At 41.9% G+C, this 15,810-nt stretch overlaps 1 protein-coding gene across 2 annotated transcripts in view; it reads left to right on the top strand.

Annotated features, from left to right (window-relative positions):
* Positions 1 to 293: 293 nt before the first annotated feature.
* The window catches only part of INSIG2 (insulin induced gene 2), a 32,019-nt gene continuing 16,502 nt past the window's right edge, over positions 294 to 15,810 (top strand). The window contains exons 1-6 of one of the 2 annotated variants that reach the window (XR_001522851.3): positions 294 to 511; positions 3,982 to 4,319; positions 7,169 to 7,293; positions 9,317 to 9,483; positions 9,898 to 9,997; positions 10,481 to 11,795. Coding sequence is in view for 1 of the 2 variants with exons in the window: in XM_015634947.3 (XP_015490433.1) it covers positions 4,076 to 4,319; positions 7,169 to 7,293; positions 9,317 to 9,483; positions 9,898 to 9,997; positions 10,481 to 10,522 (678 nt within the window). In the remaining variant the exon portion in view is untranslated. Of the gene's footprint in view, positions 512 to 3,981; positions 4,320 to 7,168; positions 7,294 to 9,316; positions 9,484 to 9,897; positions 9,998 to 10,480; positions 12,957 to 15,810 lie in introns of those variants that run through there. The other variant, XM_015634947.3, reaches the window with a different exon arrangement.

The following is a 15,810-nucleotide window of genomic DNA, read 5'->3' as shown; positions in this document are numbered from 1 at the left end:
GCCGGGCTGGGCCGGGGCTGTGGAGCCGCGGGCCGGGACGAGCCGGGCTGGGCGGGTATAGCGGCGCCCCTCGGCCCGGTGCTGCTCGCGGGCTGGGGCGGTGCTTCGGGGCCGGGCCGGAGGCGACAGAGGGGGAGGCCGGCGGGGCCGTTCCCTGGCAGCCGGGACAGCCCGTGCCCGGCGGCGCTGCCCGGGCCCGCGGCTCCTTCGCCGGCCGGGCCGGGCCGGAGGTGCCGGCGCTGCCCAGGCGGGCTGGGCTCTGCAGGGGCTCGGGGCAGAACCGTCGCGCCCGATGCCTGAGAGGCGATGGTTTGCTTTGCTTTTGGTGTTGCCTCGCTGGAGACGGATGGTTTCTTGCCATCTCCTACGTGGTGTAGCCCAAATAAATCTTCTCGTTCTGGGCCTTACCGCGCCGTGCCCGGTGTGGTAGTGTGGTGTCAGAAGTTGTGAATCGTTCCCGGTGCGCAAGGAGAGCACAGGGGAGCAGGATGGATTTTCTCCTTAGGAGACAGTTAAGTGACTAAGTGTTCTGAAAATGTCTAGGGTGATAATTTACTTGTTAACTTTTTGCGCAATGCCAGACACCGTGCGGCCGCCTTGCAGGTCGTGTGTGGTGCACGGTGGGTTGAAAACTTGGGCTCGAGTCCGTGTGTTTCAGCCAGGATGGAAGTGCAGCTGAGACTCTGGCAGTGCCAAGCCTGCAGCTTTCAGTGCGGTGTTACAGCTGTGAATGTGCATTCCCAAGAAATGAGGGCTCAGAAGTCTTGTTGGTTCAATATGTTGTGATCTGTTCCTATCCGAGAGAAAGCCTGCTGTAAAACATAAGGCTTAAAGGAGAGTCTCTGCTGTCTGCAGGAACTGTGGCCTCCTATTCAGAAGGGACTGGAGTCTTTAGAGATGATAATTTAATTTCCATGAAAGGTGATGATAGTATATATATGTGCTGTGCCAGGACATTGTGTGTCTTGGCTGTCTGGGGCACTGAAGAATATTTCCTGAGCACTGATAACTTTGCTCCATTCCCCAGTTGCTCTGTGGCATGCCAGAAGCTCTTAGGGTCAGTGGAAAATCTGGAAACTGATAAAACAAATAGGAATGATATGTGTAGGGTGAGAAACCACCAGGTGCAAATGACTGCATCGTGCTAGTTTCAGACCTTGAATTACTTTTATAAACGTCTGTCAATATATACCTACCCAGGTGCCCTCACTGTGGTCAGTCTGTTTATCTGCTAATAAAAATATGTTGCTCGTGTCTGGAATAACTTGCACCTGCTGTGCTTGTGTAGAAGTAGTAAGAGATTTCCTTCCTGTTGCATTTAGATAAGCCATCACCATTAAATATGTATTTGCTGAATGGCATATTAAAAAAGTGTAAATTACACAAATGCAGGCTTTATGATTTGAAAATGATTTATACCGTAATAAAATTGGACTTTTGTTTGATCATCAGCATTTCTAGGAGAAAAACCGGTAAGAGCCAATCAGTGTTTGCATCAGTATTGCCATGTGGGACAGTACATGATTCTTAATTAGGCTAACAATTCCTGTAGTTGAAGAATTACAAGAAGCAGAATCTTGTTAGAGGGAGATACCAAGAGAGAGTATAAAATGGGGAAATAACCAATGCAGGGAAATTATTGATAGTTTTCATCAAAGATGGACTTGGGCTGATCTCTCTCAGTAATTGGGGGGTGGAACTAGGTGTTCTCTAAGGTCTCTTCCAACCCAAAACATCCTATGATTCTAATTTAGTTGATAACCCTGGTGCACAAAATAAGATGCAGTAAGGTGCTTGCTGATGACCCAAAGCTAGCAACATTTGCAGGGCCAAAGAGATCTGAGGGATTCTGCAGGAAAAATGGATTGAAGTTAGGTATGTCAAATTAAATAACGCCTGTGGGCTGAAATGCAGTGTGCATGGTCTGGTGCTGGTACCAGGGAATAAGGATTTTAGTAACAGGAGGGACTTGAATGTAGTAAAGGATCAAGGGACATGAGCAAACCACTTTATGGCTGAAAAAATAAACTTATCCTGTGTGCTGCTCAGTAAAGAAAGACCTGAAAGTGTGAACTTTTTTATGTATCAGTTCAGGTCATGCATTTTAAAAAAGGGATATGCAGACTTCAGGAAGTATCAAAAGCTGTTGGGATGGTGAAGTAAGTGGAGAGTTAAGAGCGTAGCTTATTTTCCTAGGCAAGCTAGAGCTGAGAAGGGACATAACAGTTTGAAAACTCATGTTAAGCACAGTATTCCTGCAAAGTTTCTAATTGGGAGCTACAGCCTCCAGTGCCATGTGTTGAAAAGGCTCCTGTAAATTCTGAGAATTCCAGTGATCACTTGGTGGGCAAAGCCCCAAGGGACATGAGGGAGATGCTCAGCTGAAATAGTGATGTTTTTGTGACTCCATGGTTTCTTTGCTGGAGGCTAAGCGTATGATCCAAGCTCCAGTGCTGTGCCATCCAGAGCAGGCAAGAAAAATCTGGAGCGCCTCCTTTTTGCTTGAAGGAAGTTTGCTTCAAGGAAGTGTTGCAGTGCCAGTGCCAGCCTTGATACAGACATCAAGGAGCTGGCAGTCTGACTCAGGAAGCAGCCTGACACCTTGGTGGTTCTCTTTCCACCCAAGATGTGTTCATGATTACAAGGAATGTGGGGAACTGGCTGTGTAGAAGAGAGCCTGTGTTCTTACGAAGACACTGTTGCCTCCCCAGTTTGCCAGTGGGAAGTTTTGCATGAAGAGAATTTTATTTTTTTTTTCTCCTTTTTTTCTGTCTGTTGGGACTTTTTTCATCTGATGGAGTGTGCCATGGTGTGGCATCACTTCTGTATCTGGAGTATCCTAACTAGCCTGGATGTGTTTAACTTTCCTTTTGGCTTTCAGTCAGCAGAAATGAATGAATGCTGAGTCCTCTGCTCTGCTTCTGTATCTCCAGAGAGCTTCCTCGGGATTGGCTGGAGCTGAGAGGAAAGGGGATGGATGTTCTGGTTTGGCTCCCCATGTGCCATAAATAAGAGTTAACAGAAGCTGCTACCAGCTGGCAGTTTCAAATTTAAAAACAATGTCAGGGCTTTTTTTCTGAAGTTCCAGGTGGCTAAGCTGTCAATCAAAATCGCTGTTATACATGAATGTGGCACTGAATCCATGTATAACAAGACTCATGATGGACAGGTTTTGTTTTGTTTTAAGAAGGGGATTGGGATGGGAACTCTGCCATTCCTGTAGTGCCGGCAGTTACTCATGTCAGAGGCTTCCCAGTGCGAAGGCAGGTGGAGCTTCTTTTCCTTTGCCCTCAGGTGCTTCTGTGCCTGATTACAGTTAGGGTTTGTAGTAACATAAGGCAGTTTTCACCAGACGTGTGTGCTACTTTGGCAAATATTTCTCTGTGTTGAAGTTACTGCTCTGGTTTGCTGAGCTGTTTGTTCTTACTAGAGGTTACAAAACGTGTGCTGCAGGATTGCCGAAATTCTGACTCTGGCCTGAAAGAAGTTACTTCTCAGATTTCGCTTTCCAATTAAGAAATGTTTTTGGTGTCTCTTCAAGAAAAGAGATCTCTGAACCTCTGTGGCTGACTTGGAATTGAGGGCTGTGTTTACTTGCTGCTGAATTATATAACCTCTAGTTGTTGCTTAAAGGAGGGGAGTAAAACAATTTATTCTTACTGCAAAGCAAGCCTTTCTTCCATCTGATACCTGTGTCATTTCTTCACCTTCTGGAATGTACTTTCACATTCCGGCTTGTCCCATCCAACATGTTTCCTCCTCTGTCTCCTAGTAGAAAAAGCTGTTTGTGAAGCCTCTTCCCTTTTTAACATGTTTTTTGCAGCTGTGGTTGATTTTGCTGTCAAAGGACTAACTGATTCTTCAGCAAATTCAGAGAAAATATAATAGGCATTTTTTTAACCCAATCTCCAAATAAGAAAAGAAAAATATATGTAATGTTTCTTATATCTGAATTTTCACTATTTTTTTATTATTTTTCAGGGTTTGGGTGTCTCCTAATTGAAGACAGTTGAAATACTTATTGCAAGTAAATTCTCAGTCAGCCTCTTGGATGCCTCTGATAACTTAAGAAGTCATGGCAGATAATGATGCAATGCCAACCCTACCAAAAAAGTGCGGCCCATACATTTCATCTGTAACCAGTCGTGGCATGAATTTGGTTATTCGTGGTGTAGTGCTGTTTTTTATTGGTGTATTTCTTGCATTAGTATTAAACTTGCTTCAGATCCAGAGAAACGTTACTCTCTTCCCCCCTGATGTGATCACAAGCATCTTCTCCTCGGCTTGGTGGGTACCACCTTGCTGTGGCACAGCATCAGGTAAGTTCAGTCATATGTATATGCTTGGTGTGCTGAGAAAGTTAAGTAGTTGCAAAAAACTGTGAGAGATGGAAAAGATAAAAAATTCCCTTCATGAAAAAATTCAGCATCACTGTTCATGATGAGCTGTTAGTGTCCTTCTGATCTCCCATATTTATGTCATGTATACATAAATAATGTCATGTATACATAAACATGTGTCCAGGAATTACTTTTTTTCTAACTTGTCTTACTCTGATATTGTTAATAGAGCATAATCTTTGTTTTTTCTGCTGGGTTAGAGTTTAACAGATGTGAGGAGGCGGTGCTGCTGCTGCTGGAGTTGGGTTACAGGACTGTGCTCCCAGACAGCCCTTGAAAATACCCTGGTGGTGTCAGACTGTGCAGCCCACAGTGCCCTGTTTGAGCACAGCAAACCACCCTGAGAAATGCTCCCGTTTGTGGTCCAGCTTTCCATTTGTTCCCCCTTCCAGGTCAAGGTGCAGCTTTAGCCCTGTGGAGCTGGGAGCCTTCCCTGTGTCTCTGGGAGCTGAGGCCAGTCATGCCATTGGCAGCTGGAGGGGCACAGTGCAGAAGAACAGAGCACCTACAGGCAGTTGTGTATCTCAGATGATGTGAACATGCTCCCTTTCTCCCGTGACCATGCAGGGAGTTGAGCATTCTCTGTGTTTAGCCAGTTAAAGTGAGTTGACTGCTGTAGGCAGTAAGAAACTCTCTCCTGTCCTTTCTGGAGTCAAGGCATATCCATGTTACAGGCATGATAGAATTTGACTTTCTACCTGGCTCTGGAGATCAGTAGTCCTTAGGATCAGTTTCATGCTTTACAAAGGGAATAGTCTTAGCAGCCAGTACTGCAGGATTCTGCTTTGGTGAATCTGTTTTTACAGGGGGTATCTTCTTAGAGGCTAGTTTTAATCAGATTGAGAAGCTCACAATTCTGACTATTAATGTGAGTCAATAATCTTGCTTTTGAGATGGCATCACTGTTTTACTAATGGTAATATTTCAGCCTGTTTTTTTCTAGTAGACTGTTAAGGGGTTTTTTTTTGATACCTTCTTGAAACAGTACACTTCAGATGTCATAGAGAAGCCTGATTTGAAAGGAAACCCTCCTAACAGCTCCCTGAATGTTGTGTTTCCAGTGGGAATTCATTTGGCATGTTATGGTGGTGGTTACATACCTGCTTTATCTGTAGTTATCTTAGTCCTTTTCTTCTTGTCTTGCTGAGGTTGCCGATTAGCTTTTGTTTCATATCCTGCATTTCCTGCATTTTTCCTTTATGCTTTAAACTGATTAAACTGATTTTCTTGACAAATAAGCCTCTTATATATGAGTTAGTGGGGGTTGAAATGAGCCCCAACTTGCTGCAGCTGCAGTGCATGAGGTTTGCAGAGTGTTGCAGTGCAACTTTTGCACCGTCAGCTGTTTGCATCAGGCTGCACCCTGTGCTCTCTGGGGTCACCTGAGAATGCTGCAGCTGCCAGTGGGAACTTGGGAAGGCTACATCTTGCCATCATCTCACAGGAAATTTGTGGGCCTTTCTGGGTCTGAGGGGTTGGTGTTTCTGATGAAAAGACTGGATATGGCTTGTAAAGGGTATTGTTTGATTTTAAGCCACCTGATTTAAAGATATTACAGCCTTAATTGGCTTTTCCCAGCAGGAGTCACCCCTGTTGAGGTGTTCAGGGTTTGGTTTTTTTCATTATCAGTCTTTTCCATTTTCTTTCCTTTTCTTCTCTGCTAGCATACATACAAGGAACCTCTGTGGTAAATGCCAATAATTCACCTGTTTTCATACCATTTATACTTGCACAGCCTTCCTGGGATTGACATGAACATTTCTCTGCAGTATGGTTTATTATTATGAACAGAATAAAGGTATTTTGCATATTTATAATCAGTGCTGATCGAGGCTGCGTTCAGAGAAGTCTTTTCATCCATCACCGTTATTAGTCATGATTTTGGCCCATGGCCTTTGGCAAGAAAATTGCTCAGGGAGGTTTTTTTCCACTCCAGCTTTACAGATGATTTATTTTCCCGAATCCTGGAGATCAGTTTCCTCTGTGGCAGAATAAAGAGCATTTGCAATGTTACTCCAAGCAGTGTGCTGGACTGAGGGCTCCGGAGTCTGTGCCGATGGCTCAGGCTCTGCTGTGCTCACGCCACTGAAGTCAAACATTAAGGCACCATTGTTGTTCCTTAGTGGGATAGGTAAAAGTCTTTTTAGCTGCAGTTGCAGTAGAGAACACCTTTGTGAATAAATACTGAAAGAGCATCACAATTCCCTGAGGCTGGAATTCCTGTTTGCTTTCAACAGCTACCGTAGGCTCTTGGCTTTCTCTCTTCTGGGTGAGCATGAGAGTAGCATTGAAGAAAAGAAAATGTTACCTAAACAAAGCCTGATTGTTTTTTACAAGAACAAAAGAAAACACAAAATATTGATGTTATAAACCACACCAGTACTGTCATATATTGGTTTTGCAGTTATTTTAAACTTTTGATGTGTGGGATTTTTGGAAGTGCCAACCTATAAACTATTAATGCTCTTTCTGAACTACAGTGCAAATTTTGGTGTGGAGGAGAGCTCTGTATCTGCTGCCCTTGGTTCAAATTGTATTGCTACTTCTGCTGCAGAGACTGAGGATGCTGCTGAACTTTATAGGGATTTTTTAAATAATGAAACTCTTTGAAATTCCTCTTCTTTTTCAATGTGTGTTTTAGTGCTGTTTATCCTTAAAAGATGTGTTTTAATGGTGACTATAATTGTCAAAGTCTAGATAGCCTTTATTCTAGTTAAATGTTGCCAGTGCTTTAACTTCAGGGCCTTTTTTCTTTCCTGTGTCCACAGCTGTGATTGGGTTATTGTACCCCTGCATGGACAGACATCTGGGAGAGCCACATAAGTTCAAGAGAGAATGGTCCAGTGTGATGCGATGTGTAGCAGTCTTTGTGGGAATAAATCATGCCAGTGCTGTATCCTGTAATGTCATTGGTGGTAAAATGTGTTTCCTCTTAAAAAAGCTCACACAGTCAGTCATGGTGAATTGGTGTTAAAGGGCTAACATGCAGCATTTTTGCAAACTTGTAGCAGTACTGGGGCTGATGAGTCTCTCATCTTTTTGTTCTGAAAAATATTTTCATTAGGAATGTCTCAATACTGGGCTTTTTCTTAGACTCTTTGTTTTCTTTGAATAATTAAAGTTAGTGTGGGGAGATATTCATGCTGTAGGTATTATAGAAAAGTACTTTAGGATGTTATAAGCTTTGTCCTTATAACACTGTAGTAAGAGCTTGAGGCCCTGTCTTGAGGTCCTGAGTGAAGCACATGCACTTTGTAGAGTGGGGAAAGCTCAGGACCAGGAATACACGGGACTATAAAGTTGAAGGAAATGTTGCTACCCCCTTCTGCAAAGGATGCCTTCCTTGATGCCAAGAGAGTACCCTGGTAACTCTTGAGGTGACAGGATGCTTTCTCATGGACTGGTGCACCTTACTGGCAGTGCTGTGGGTCTGACAGGCTTTCTGCAGTTATGCCTAATGCTTCCTCTGTCAGCTAAAACCAGGGTCTGCTGGTGAAAACTGGGGTCTTGTAAAGAAACTTGTGACGCTTATCTCCATCTGTGTCAGCTCACAGTTCACAGAAATGGTGCTAAAAGTTCTGTTCTTGTGCTACTGAATCTCCTCCTTCCCTGGAAGAGAGGGCATGTTAAGTGAAAGACGGGAGGGCTGGCTGAACTCTCACTGAGGTTGCTTAGCCACTGATGGGTTTTGTTGTGTGATTTTTTTTTTTTTCCCCCCACCCTCTGCTATCCAGTATGGCCAGATGAGCTGGAGCTGCCGAGGTTCTGATCCACTCCCTCGGTCCCTGACAAATCTCTTTCTCTTTGCCAGAGGTGCACTGGTTTGGTGCTGTGGTTCTCACTGACCTGGGTGAGCCCCTGGAAACTTTGCTGCTTCTAAAAAATAAGAGTTGACAGCTCCTTTTTACATGGGTCTGTTTATTTACAGCAAATTTTCTACAGTTCTGTAACAGCTGTTCCCCATATCCCAGGACATCAGTAATGTCCTGTCTGTATTTCCTGCTTGACAGCTCTCCAGACTGCTTTCTCTTCAGCTGTTGCCAGTTCTGCACTTTGCCAGATTTGGTTCTATCTTCTTTGACACTTTCTCTGAAGCTATTGATTTTCATCCTGTAATTATTTATTTCAGTTAGTCAGACTTGTTTCTCATTTCCACTAGATCTCCCTCCAGATTTTTGTGAGAAAATAGGACAGTGGTTTTTATACTGTCATCCCATAAATTTGCTTTCAGGCCTATGAAACATGACAAGCCCCTTTTTAATTACCTGTTTTGGACAGAAGTAATGAGGATGAGTTAGTGTTTCCAAAACATTTTGAAGGATGTGATGGTATCACACACAAAGATATCTGTAGTGACTTCACAATTCTTTCACAAGCTGACAAAACTGACTTTCAGTGTTGATTTACATGAACACATTTCAGTAATATTTTCATTCTGATTTACAGAACACATTAACATTTTAATGTTGAGCTGAATGTAAAGCATCATAAAATTACAATTGAGAGTGATAAATACCTTTTTTTGGTAAATCCCTGTCAGTTGAAGAAATTTAATGCAAGATTTAAGATTTCATATTGAGTGTAGTAAAGGGCCAGGCAAGGATGAGAAGTAACATGTGCATTGTGTGTCTATATAAAATGCTTGATTATTTGGTAGGTGAAGAGGCTCTTCAGTCTTTCACAGTGCAAAGACCCTAAAATTTGAAGCAGTGTCATAAGTTCTTAGTTTCCTGAAATACTTAAAATTACAAGCCTTAATTCCTCACATCTGATAGCTGTGTGAGAAATTATACAAGTAGCACTGTACGTGTCCTAATGGTATTTTTTTTCCTGTTGTGCCAAAATAGACAGAATGACACAAATTTCTTTGTACTTGTACATGATATTTCCAAGCTTATCCTTAACAGCCAACACAGAAGGTGGATTTTGCCAACAATATCCAGCTGTCTCTCACATTGGCAGCCCTGTCCATTGGGCTGTGGTGGACCTTTGACAGGTCACGAAGTGGCTTTGGTCTTGGAGTAGGAATTGCTTTCCTGGCCACCTTGGTGTCACAGCTTCTGGTGTACAATGGAGTTTATCAGTAAGTACTTGCTCCCCTAAGGTGAAATGATAATGTTCTGAAGCCATAACATTAAATCAGAATAACTGAAGGGGTGTAATTTGATATGATTTTCAAAGCTGACAGCACCTCATTTTGAGCACAGCCTAAATTGGACTGTTTACGAAAGCTCTTATGTGTATGTAAGTGAGAAATCTAATTGGAAATGCTAATTGAAATAAAATTGCTACCTTGCCAATGATGTAACACACTTTGGTTAATAAATGCAGCTATAATCAATAAGAAGCCTCCTTTGTTGTTTGCTACAAGAAATTAAATTTCTATAATGTGTATCTTTTTGTGTTGAAATATTGAAATAATTGTGAATTTGCCTTGTGATTGGAGGACTCTTTGTGTTGCAAAACACTGAGCTCAAAAATGTGCCTTCTTTTCCAGATACACATCCCCAGACTTCCTCTATGTCCGTTCCTGGTTGCCATGTATATTTTTTGCTGGTGGAATAACAATGGGCAATATTGGCAGGCAGCTGGCAATGGTGAGTCTGGAGGAGGGGAGGTTGATTTCCTTCCAGTAAAAGTTTAAATGTATTTATTTAAAAGTTTATTTAAAAGATTAAATGTATATATCATTTCTTCTTCCTTGTATACCAGCCAGCTATTTGGCTCAAGGGTGTGCAGTGAGGTAGAAATCAGCAATCATTTCTTGTTGATGTACTTGGTGAGCTGTAAATCAGAGCACACCCATGCTTTGCTCTGTACACTCTGTTACATACTCTCAGGACCATGAGCTAAGTAAGAGCTCATGTGTTTGGGGAGAAATTGGGCTGTCCTCAAAGTCTGACGTGCTCAGGAGACAGACATTGGAAACCACCAGTATGTGCACAGAGCTTAAGGAGATCAAATTTATCTGGGTGGAGTTTAACAAGAGCTATTTTATCATCCATTTTGTAGAAAAATCACTTAAGCCTGTTTCACAAGTTATGTAAATTAATATTATTTTGTCAACTTCTGTTTTTCAGTATGAATGCAAAGTGATTGCAGAGAAGTCTCATGAGGACTGAGAGGAAACAATGTGCACCTTTTAAACAGGAAAATGCCTGACAAGTGACTGTTGGAGGAGCATAAGGAACACTTGACTATGAAATTGCCAAAATGCAATTTTTTTCCCTTGAGTGGTATACTTTACTGCAATCTGTGATTGCTGCTTCTATAGAAACCTTGATGTCTGATTTTGATTACTGTGAAGTTACAATAGTATGCAATATATTTGACAATATTGGTTCAATTATAGGATTCTTTTTTCCAAATCTAAACAGTTTACCATAAATTCCTGTCTGTCTGTAATGTTGCAGTGCCAAACTGAACCTTTGCACTACGTTTCTGTAGCTGAAACTTCTTGATTCACTTTATCTTGAAAGTTTTGAGGAATTTGTTCTTAACAGCTAGTGAAAGACAGAGTGGGTTCACGTTTAGCAATGAAGATCTCTTTCCATGATGACAGCCCGTAATATCTGTATAAAATTTATGGATTACAGGTGAACTTTGATGCAATAAGTAACTGATTTATGCCTATTAACACAGTATATAATTCTTCTGACTCACATTACAGGTGAGGAAACTCAATGCAGGTTTCATGGGTTATTGCCATAGCATTTCATTTGTCTGTGGTGTGTGCCCAGTATCACAGAAATGGAAACTGAGTCTGGAAGCTATTTGCTATTTTTCCCCTGGGATACCCAGCATCTATGTTTGTTTTTGAATTTATGTGAACCGTGGACAGATTCTGAAACTACTTGTGTGCAAAACAGGATACGGCCAGGTCATTGTTGTACAATCCTTTAAGCTGATTTGTGTTGATAGAAAAAACAACTTAGAGAGTTTCTATTGCAAAATATAATTCTGCTGAAGTAAATTGGCCACTACCATATAGTGTCATAAACCCCTCCATTACCAATGTTACTCTTGGTGGTCTTTGCCCACCCCCTGCTCTGTTGGCAGGGATCAGCAGGGCTGTATTTTAGGTACTGATGGAGCCCTCGTTGCTGTTACCGTGTCCAGGCAACCATAAATGCATTTCTTCTTGTAGCAGTGTTCTGAGGTAGAGAAATGCTGTGACCCCTGTTTGTCAGGTGCCTGTGCACAGACAGCAAGCTGAAATAGGCTGTGTGCTGAGCAGTTCCCTTCTTAAGAAGGATTTTAGTGTGTGACCCATTTTTGGGGGCATACATGGAATTTTCTCTTGGCTTTGCAGCTCCCTTTTAAGACCATGAGCTGGAAGAAGTGCAAGAAGGCAGAAAGCAGATCTCAAGAGGACACTGCTAACCTGTGCCTGCAGTGAGTTTGGCGTGGGATGTCTCCACTTTGTTTTCCCCTTCTGTCTTTGTTGATGATGTTTAAATGTATTTGTTTTCCTTTTTTTGTCTTTAAGTACTATATTTTAAGTCTTCCATGAAATGTTTATAAGGCATGTTACAGTCATCTAGGGGGGCTGGAGTTGGTCCAAAGAGCAAATAGATGTTTAGACAAGTTTTTATTCATAAGTGTGTGAATGCGTTGTATACGAAGCTTGAACTAGGCAACTTTTTCAGTCTTACCTGTTTACCTCCAAGTCTGAAAAGTGTGGAATGAGCACTTCCAAAAGCATTGTAACAAAAGACGTGATCACAAAAGAAAAATATCTTGTATGGGAAATTGTAAAAATAATAAATAAGCAAGTGATGTATGAAGAGGTTGGTTCTGCAGCTCCACAAAGTGTTATCACCTGCAGCCCACTGTCCTGGGATGATGTTTCAGGAAAGCACCTACAGAGGCACTTTGCTTTAAGCAGAGGCAGAACCTGTCTAAGTAGTTCCCTGACCAGAGATGTTCTCTTAATCAAACCATATGAGAGTAAGAAGCATTTCAATAGTAAAACCAAGAAGCTGGGCAGGAATGAAGAGTGAGTTTCATTAGGCAGGCTCTAGCAATTTGCTGAAGAAGCTGTTGGGTCTCTCCCTTACAGTATTTTGCCTCATCCACCTCCTTTACTTCAACAAATGACTTCAGCTTGGTGGACAGTGTGAGAAGTCCCTATTGAGTTATCAGGGCATGAGTGACATAAAAATTGAGATGTTTCTTATCCTAACTGTAGGGAATAACACAGTACCTCAGTAGCCAGTGTGCTGACTTGGTAAACAGTGTAGTTTCATCATGACCAACGAGTGTGTACAACTGAAGATGAGTTGTTTTTGTTATTCCCTTGATGGTAGAACTGCTGTTATCTGCCAGTCTTGATACTTACACAGAAGCAGCTTTGTGTGTGTTGAAATGTGCAGTATGTGAGAAGTGGTTGTTGTACATCTGTGGCACCCACTTTGTAGCACTTTGCACTCAGATTCAGCTAAACCTGGTTAGACTGTGCTGTCCGCTGACTTTTAAATTTCATTTTGGAAATTTTAAGCATGTTGTGCAAAGGCAGAAATCATCCAAAATAAATTTGGGTGGAGTCCTTCATTATATGTGTCTTACTGTTTTTATTCTTACTTGACTAACATCGGTACAGGATCACATTGTGGGTGTTCTGTTGTTTCAAAGTGCTGTGATTTTATGGCTCATGTGTTCAAACCCTGAGAAAGGTTCATGATGAGAATGCTGACATGGCTTTAACTTCAGTGGTGTGGACATGCTGCTACTGTATAGCATGTAGTTATAACATTAAACTGTCGTAAAAATGTTTGCTCAGTAAAGAATGAATAAGGTATATTTTAGATACAACTTCAAAAGCACTCTAACCCTTATAAGGTCTATGCGGTTTAAACTGGCAAATTGCTTTAAAAGCAAAATGTGCATTAAACATAATTACAACCTTGATTGATAGGTTTCTTTTTTATTTAAGAAATGATATTGATATTTAAAATATACTGAGTTGCCTTCTATCAGCAATTTCATAATAATTCTGACCATTTAGCTGGCATATTGGTTGCACATCTGTATAAAAATAGTGAAAAAGAAGCAGGAAAGATCAAATCAGCTGTGATTCTATCTTAATTACCATGCTGAGCAGCCTGTAGAAAATCTACTCTTTTGAATCTGCAGTGGGAATAAGATAACTTCACTCACAATACAGAAAATAGAGATTTAGATATAAATAGCTACTATGGATATGAAAAAAACCCAAAACACAAATGGCTGGGAAATTCATAATATATTTGTATTCATGAATGGTTATGGTCTGGTTATGAACTGAATGTTACTCTGGTATTCACAGACTCCATTCATCATGCCCATCACTGTCTCAAAAAAGATGTGATAAAGAGAGGTTTGGAAATGAAATGGAAAAGCATCCAGGCAGAGGTGAGGGAAGGGTGGGAAGGGAGATGCATGGAGGTTTGGGGATGCAGTCCCACAGCAGGACAGCACTGCAGCTGAAAGCTGGAAGGAGTGCAAGAGGTGAGAGGAAAAATGCTCTGTTTGTGTTGGCAACCTGTGGCCCAAAATTCCTAACTCTGCATTAAAAATGCAGCATCATGGGCATGCAGATTACAGACAGGGGTAGAAATAACCATAATTTTGGATGGTAAGCACTAAGATTAGCCAAAAGCATGTGAGTGAAGGTGTTTGGCTGGAAACTTAACCTCTCCCATCTGTAGCCTTGGAGAATGGAAATTCCAGGTCCTTCCAGCCTGAGGGTGTCGAATGGAAAGTTGGATTTTGGGGGAATATTCCAGCTGGTGAACTGTCGGGCTCTTGAAAAATGCATCCTGTGCCTCTCATTAAAACATGGCTGCTATGAGCAGCTAGGAGGAGAGTAAACAAAGAGACTTTTCCTCCGTAGCTTCTGTACTTCCCTGCTGCCATCTGGCAGGGACCTGCCAGGGGGACCTGTGGGCATACACCAGTCCTCCCTTTTCTTCTTTCCTTGTATGTAAGAAAGAACATAATTCCACCAGCCACATCACCTTGGACATTTTGCATATGCTTTTTACATTTTGGAGCAGTGTTATTGATAATTCCTGATGGCAGTGGGCGAACAGGACCTGTGGAAATGATGTTAGATACCGGGTCAGTGAAAGTACGTGCACAGCTGGGCGGAGGGAACGCGTGCCTCGCCGTGGGAATAGCTATCTAATGCTGTTAGTTCTGATGCCAGTACTAAATGCAAAGCATGAGTAATTTTGCAGCTTAATGTTCAGCACTAAACAGTAAATGAAAGGTCAGTCCAACATGTTAACTGTCATGGAGTAGTAAACACTCCTTTAATTGCTTCAGGCAGCCAGATTGGATTTTTGGTGTGTCTGTTGTCATATTTTGAGCAGCATGGTCCAGAGCCTTGTCCTGATTACCTCCTCCCCAGTCAAATGACAAAGCCTCAAATTAAAGGATAAACTTTATGCCTGGGCTTTTCAGGCAGCATACTGGGAGTTTGTGCTTTACATGTTTAAAAGCCTTGCTGGGGAAGAAGTAGGGGTTATTTCTTGATCTGATCAGAGCTGAAATCCAGGTTGGAATGTAGTTTGGCATTTTCTTGAGGTTTTCCTTTCTTGTTCTTTGCAAGAGAAAAGCTCAAGTTTAGTAGCTCCTGTTGCACATTCACACTTTTTTAGCCTGCCCAGCACTGTAGCAGATAGGAGGCAATGTATAGAAACACAAAGGATTATAAAGTGAATGGGCAGCTACTAATTTTCTTCAGGCCAAGCTGGTTGGGAGGTCTGTGTCTGGTGTGCCCTGTACATCTCAGTCAGATGCACAACCTGCAGCATTTCCAGACAGATTCACAGGATTCACTTTCTGTACAGGCAGCAGTTCTGCCTTGTCTTTGACAAACATCCCTGCAGGAAGTGACCTGTTGTACTGTAGTTTTACAGGCATATGTGCACATATTGCAGAGCATTTGCAGTGGCAAGGTCCACAGGTGTAGCCATAAAATCTGCCTTTTATGACTTTGTTGGTAGAAGTCCTGAAACTGCTTTTGAAGCCAATACAGCAAAATACTCATTGAAGGAAAAATCTCTATTTAAAAATATGTTGCTGTCTGAATTCATAGTTTTGCTGTTTCTGTTCTCCTGTTAGTTCAGTGTATGTCTGGTAACCAACATTTAGCTATTTAATAGTTTTTGGTAATCAAACCACAAAGCAAGATTTGTTTCATGCAGTTATTGGGGGAAAATATTTGCACTAAAAGGAAAGCTGTGAGGAACAGGGTTGCACCTTAATTTGCCATACAAAAATTATGCAAGGAGAGCCTCCAGCATTTTCCATAATGTTGCAAGAAGAAAAAGGACAGTAAGTGATGGTTCTATTTGTACCCTGGGTTTCAAAACAAGGGTAAGGGGAGTCTTAGAGATGCATTTGTATTGACTTGTTCTGGTCT

This window comes from Parus major, chromosome 7 (assembly GCF_001522545.3).
Source record: "Parus major isolate Abel chromosome 7, Parus_major1.1, whole genome shotgun sequence".
NCBI classification, from domain to species: Eukaryota; Metazoa; Chordata; class Aves; order Passeriformes; family Paridae; genus Parus; species Parus major.
Note: the sequence above shows the minus strand (reverse complement) of the source record. Positions and strands in the feature narration are given on the sequence as shown.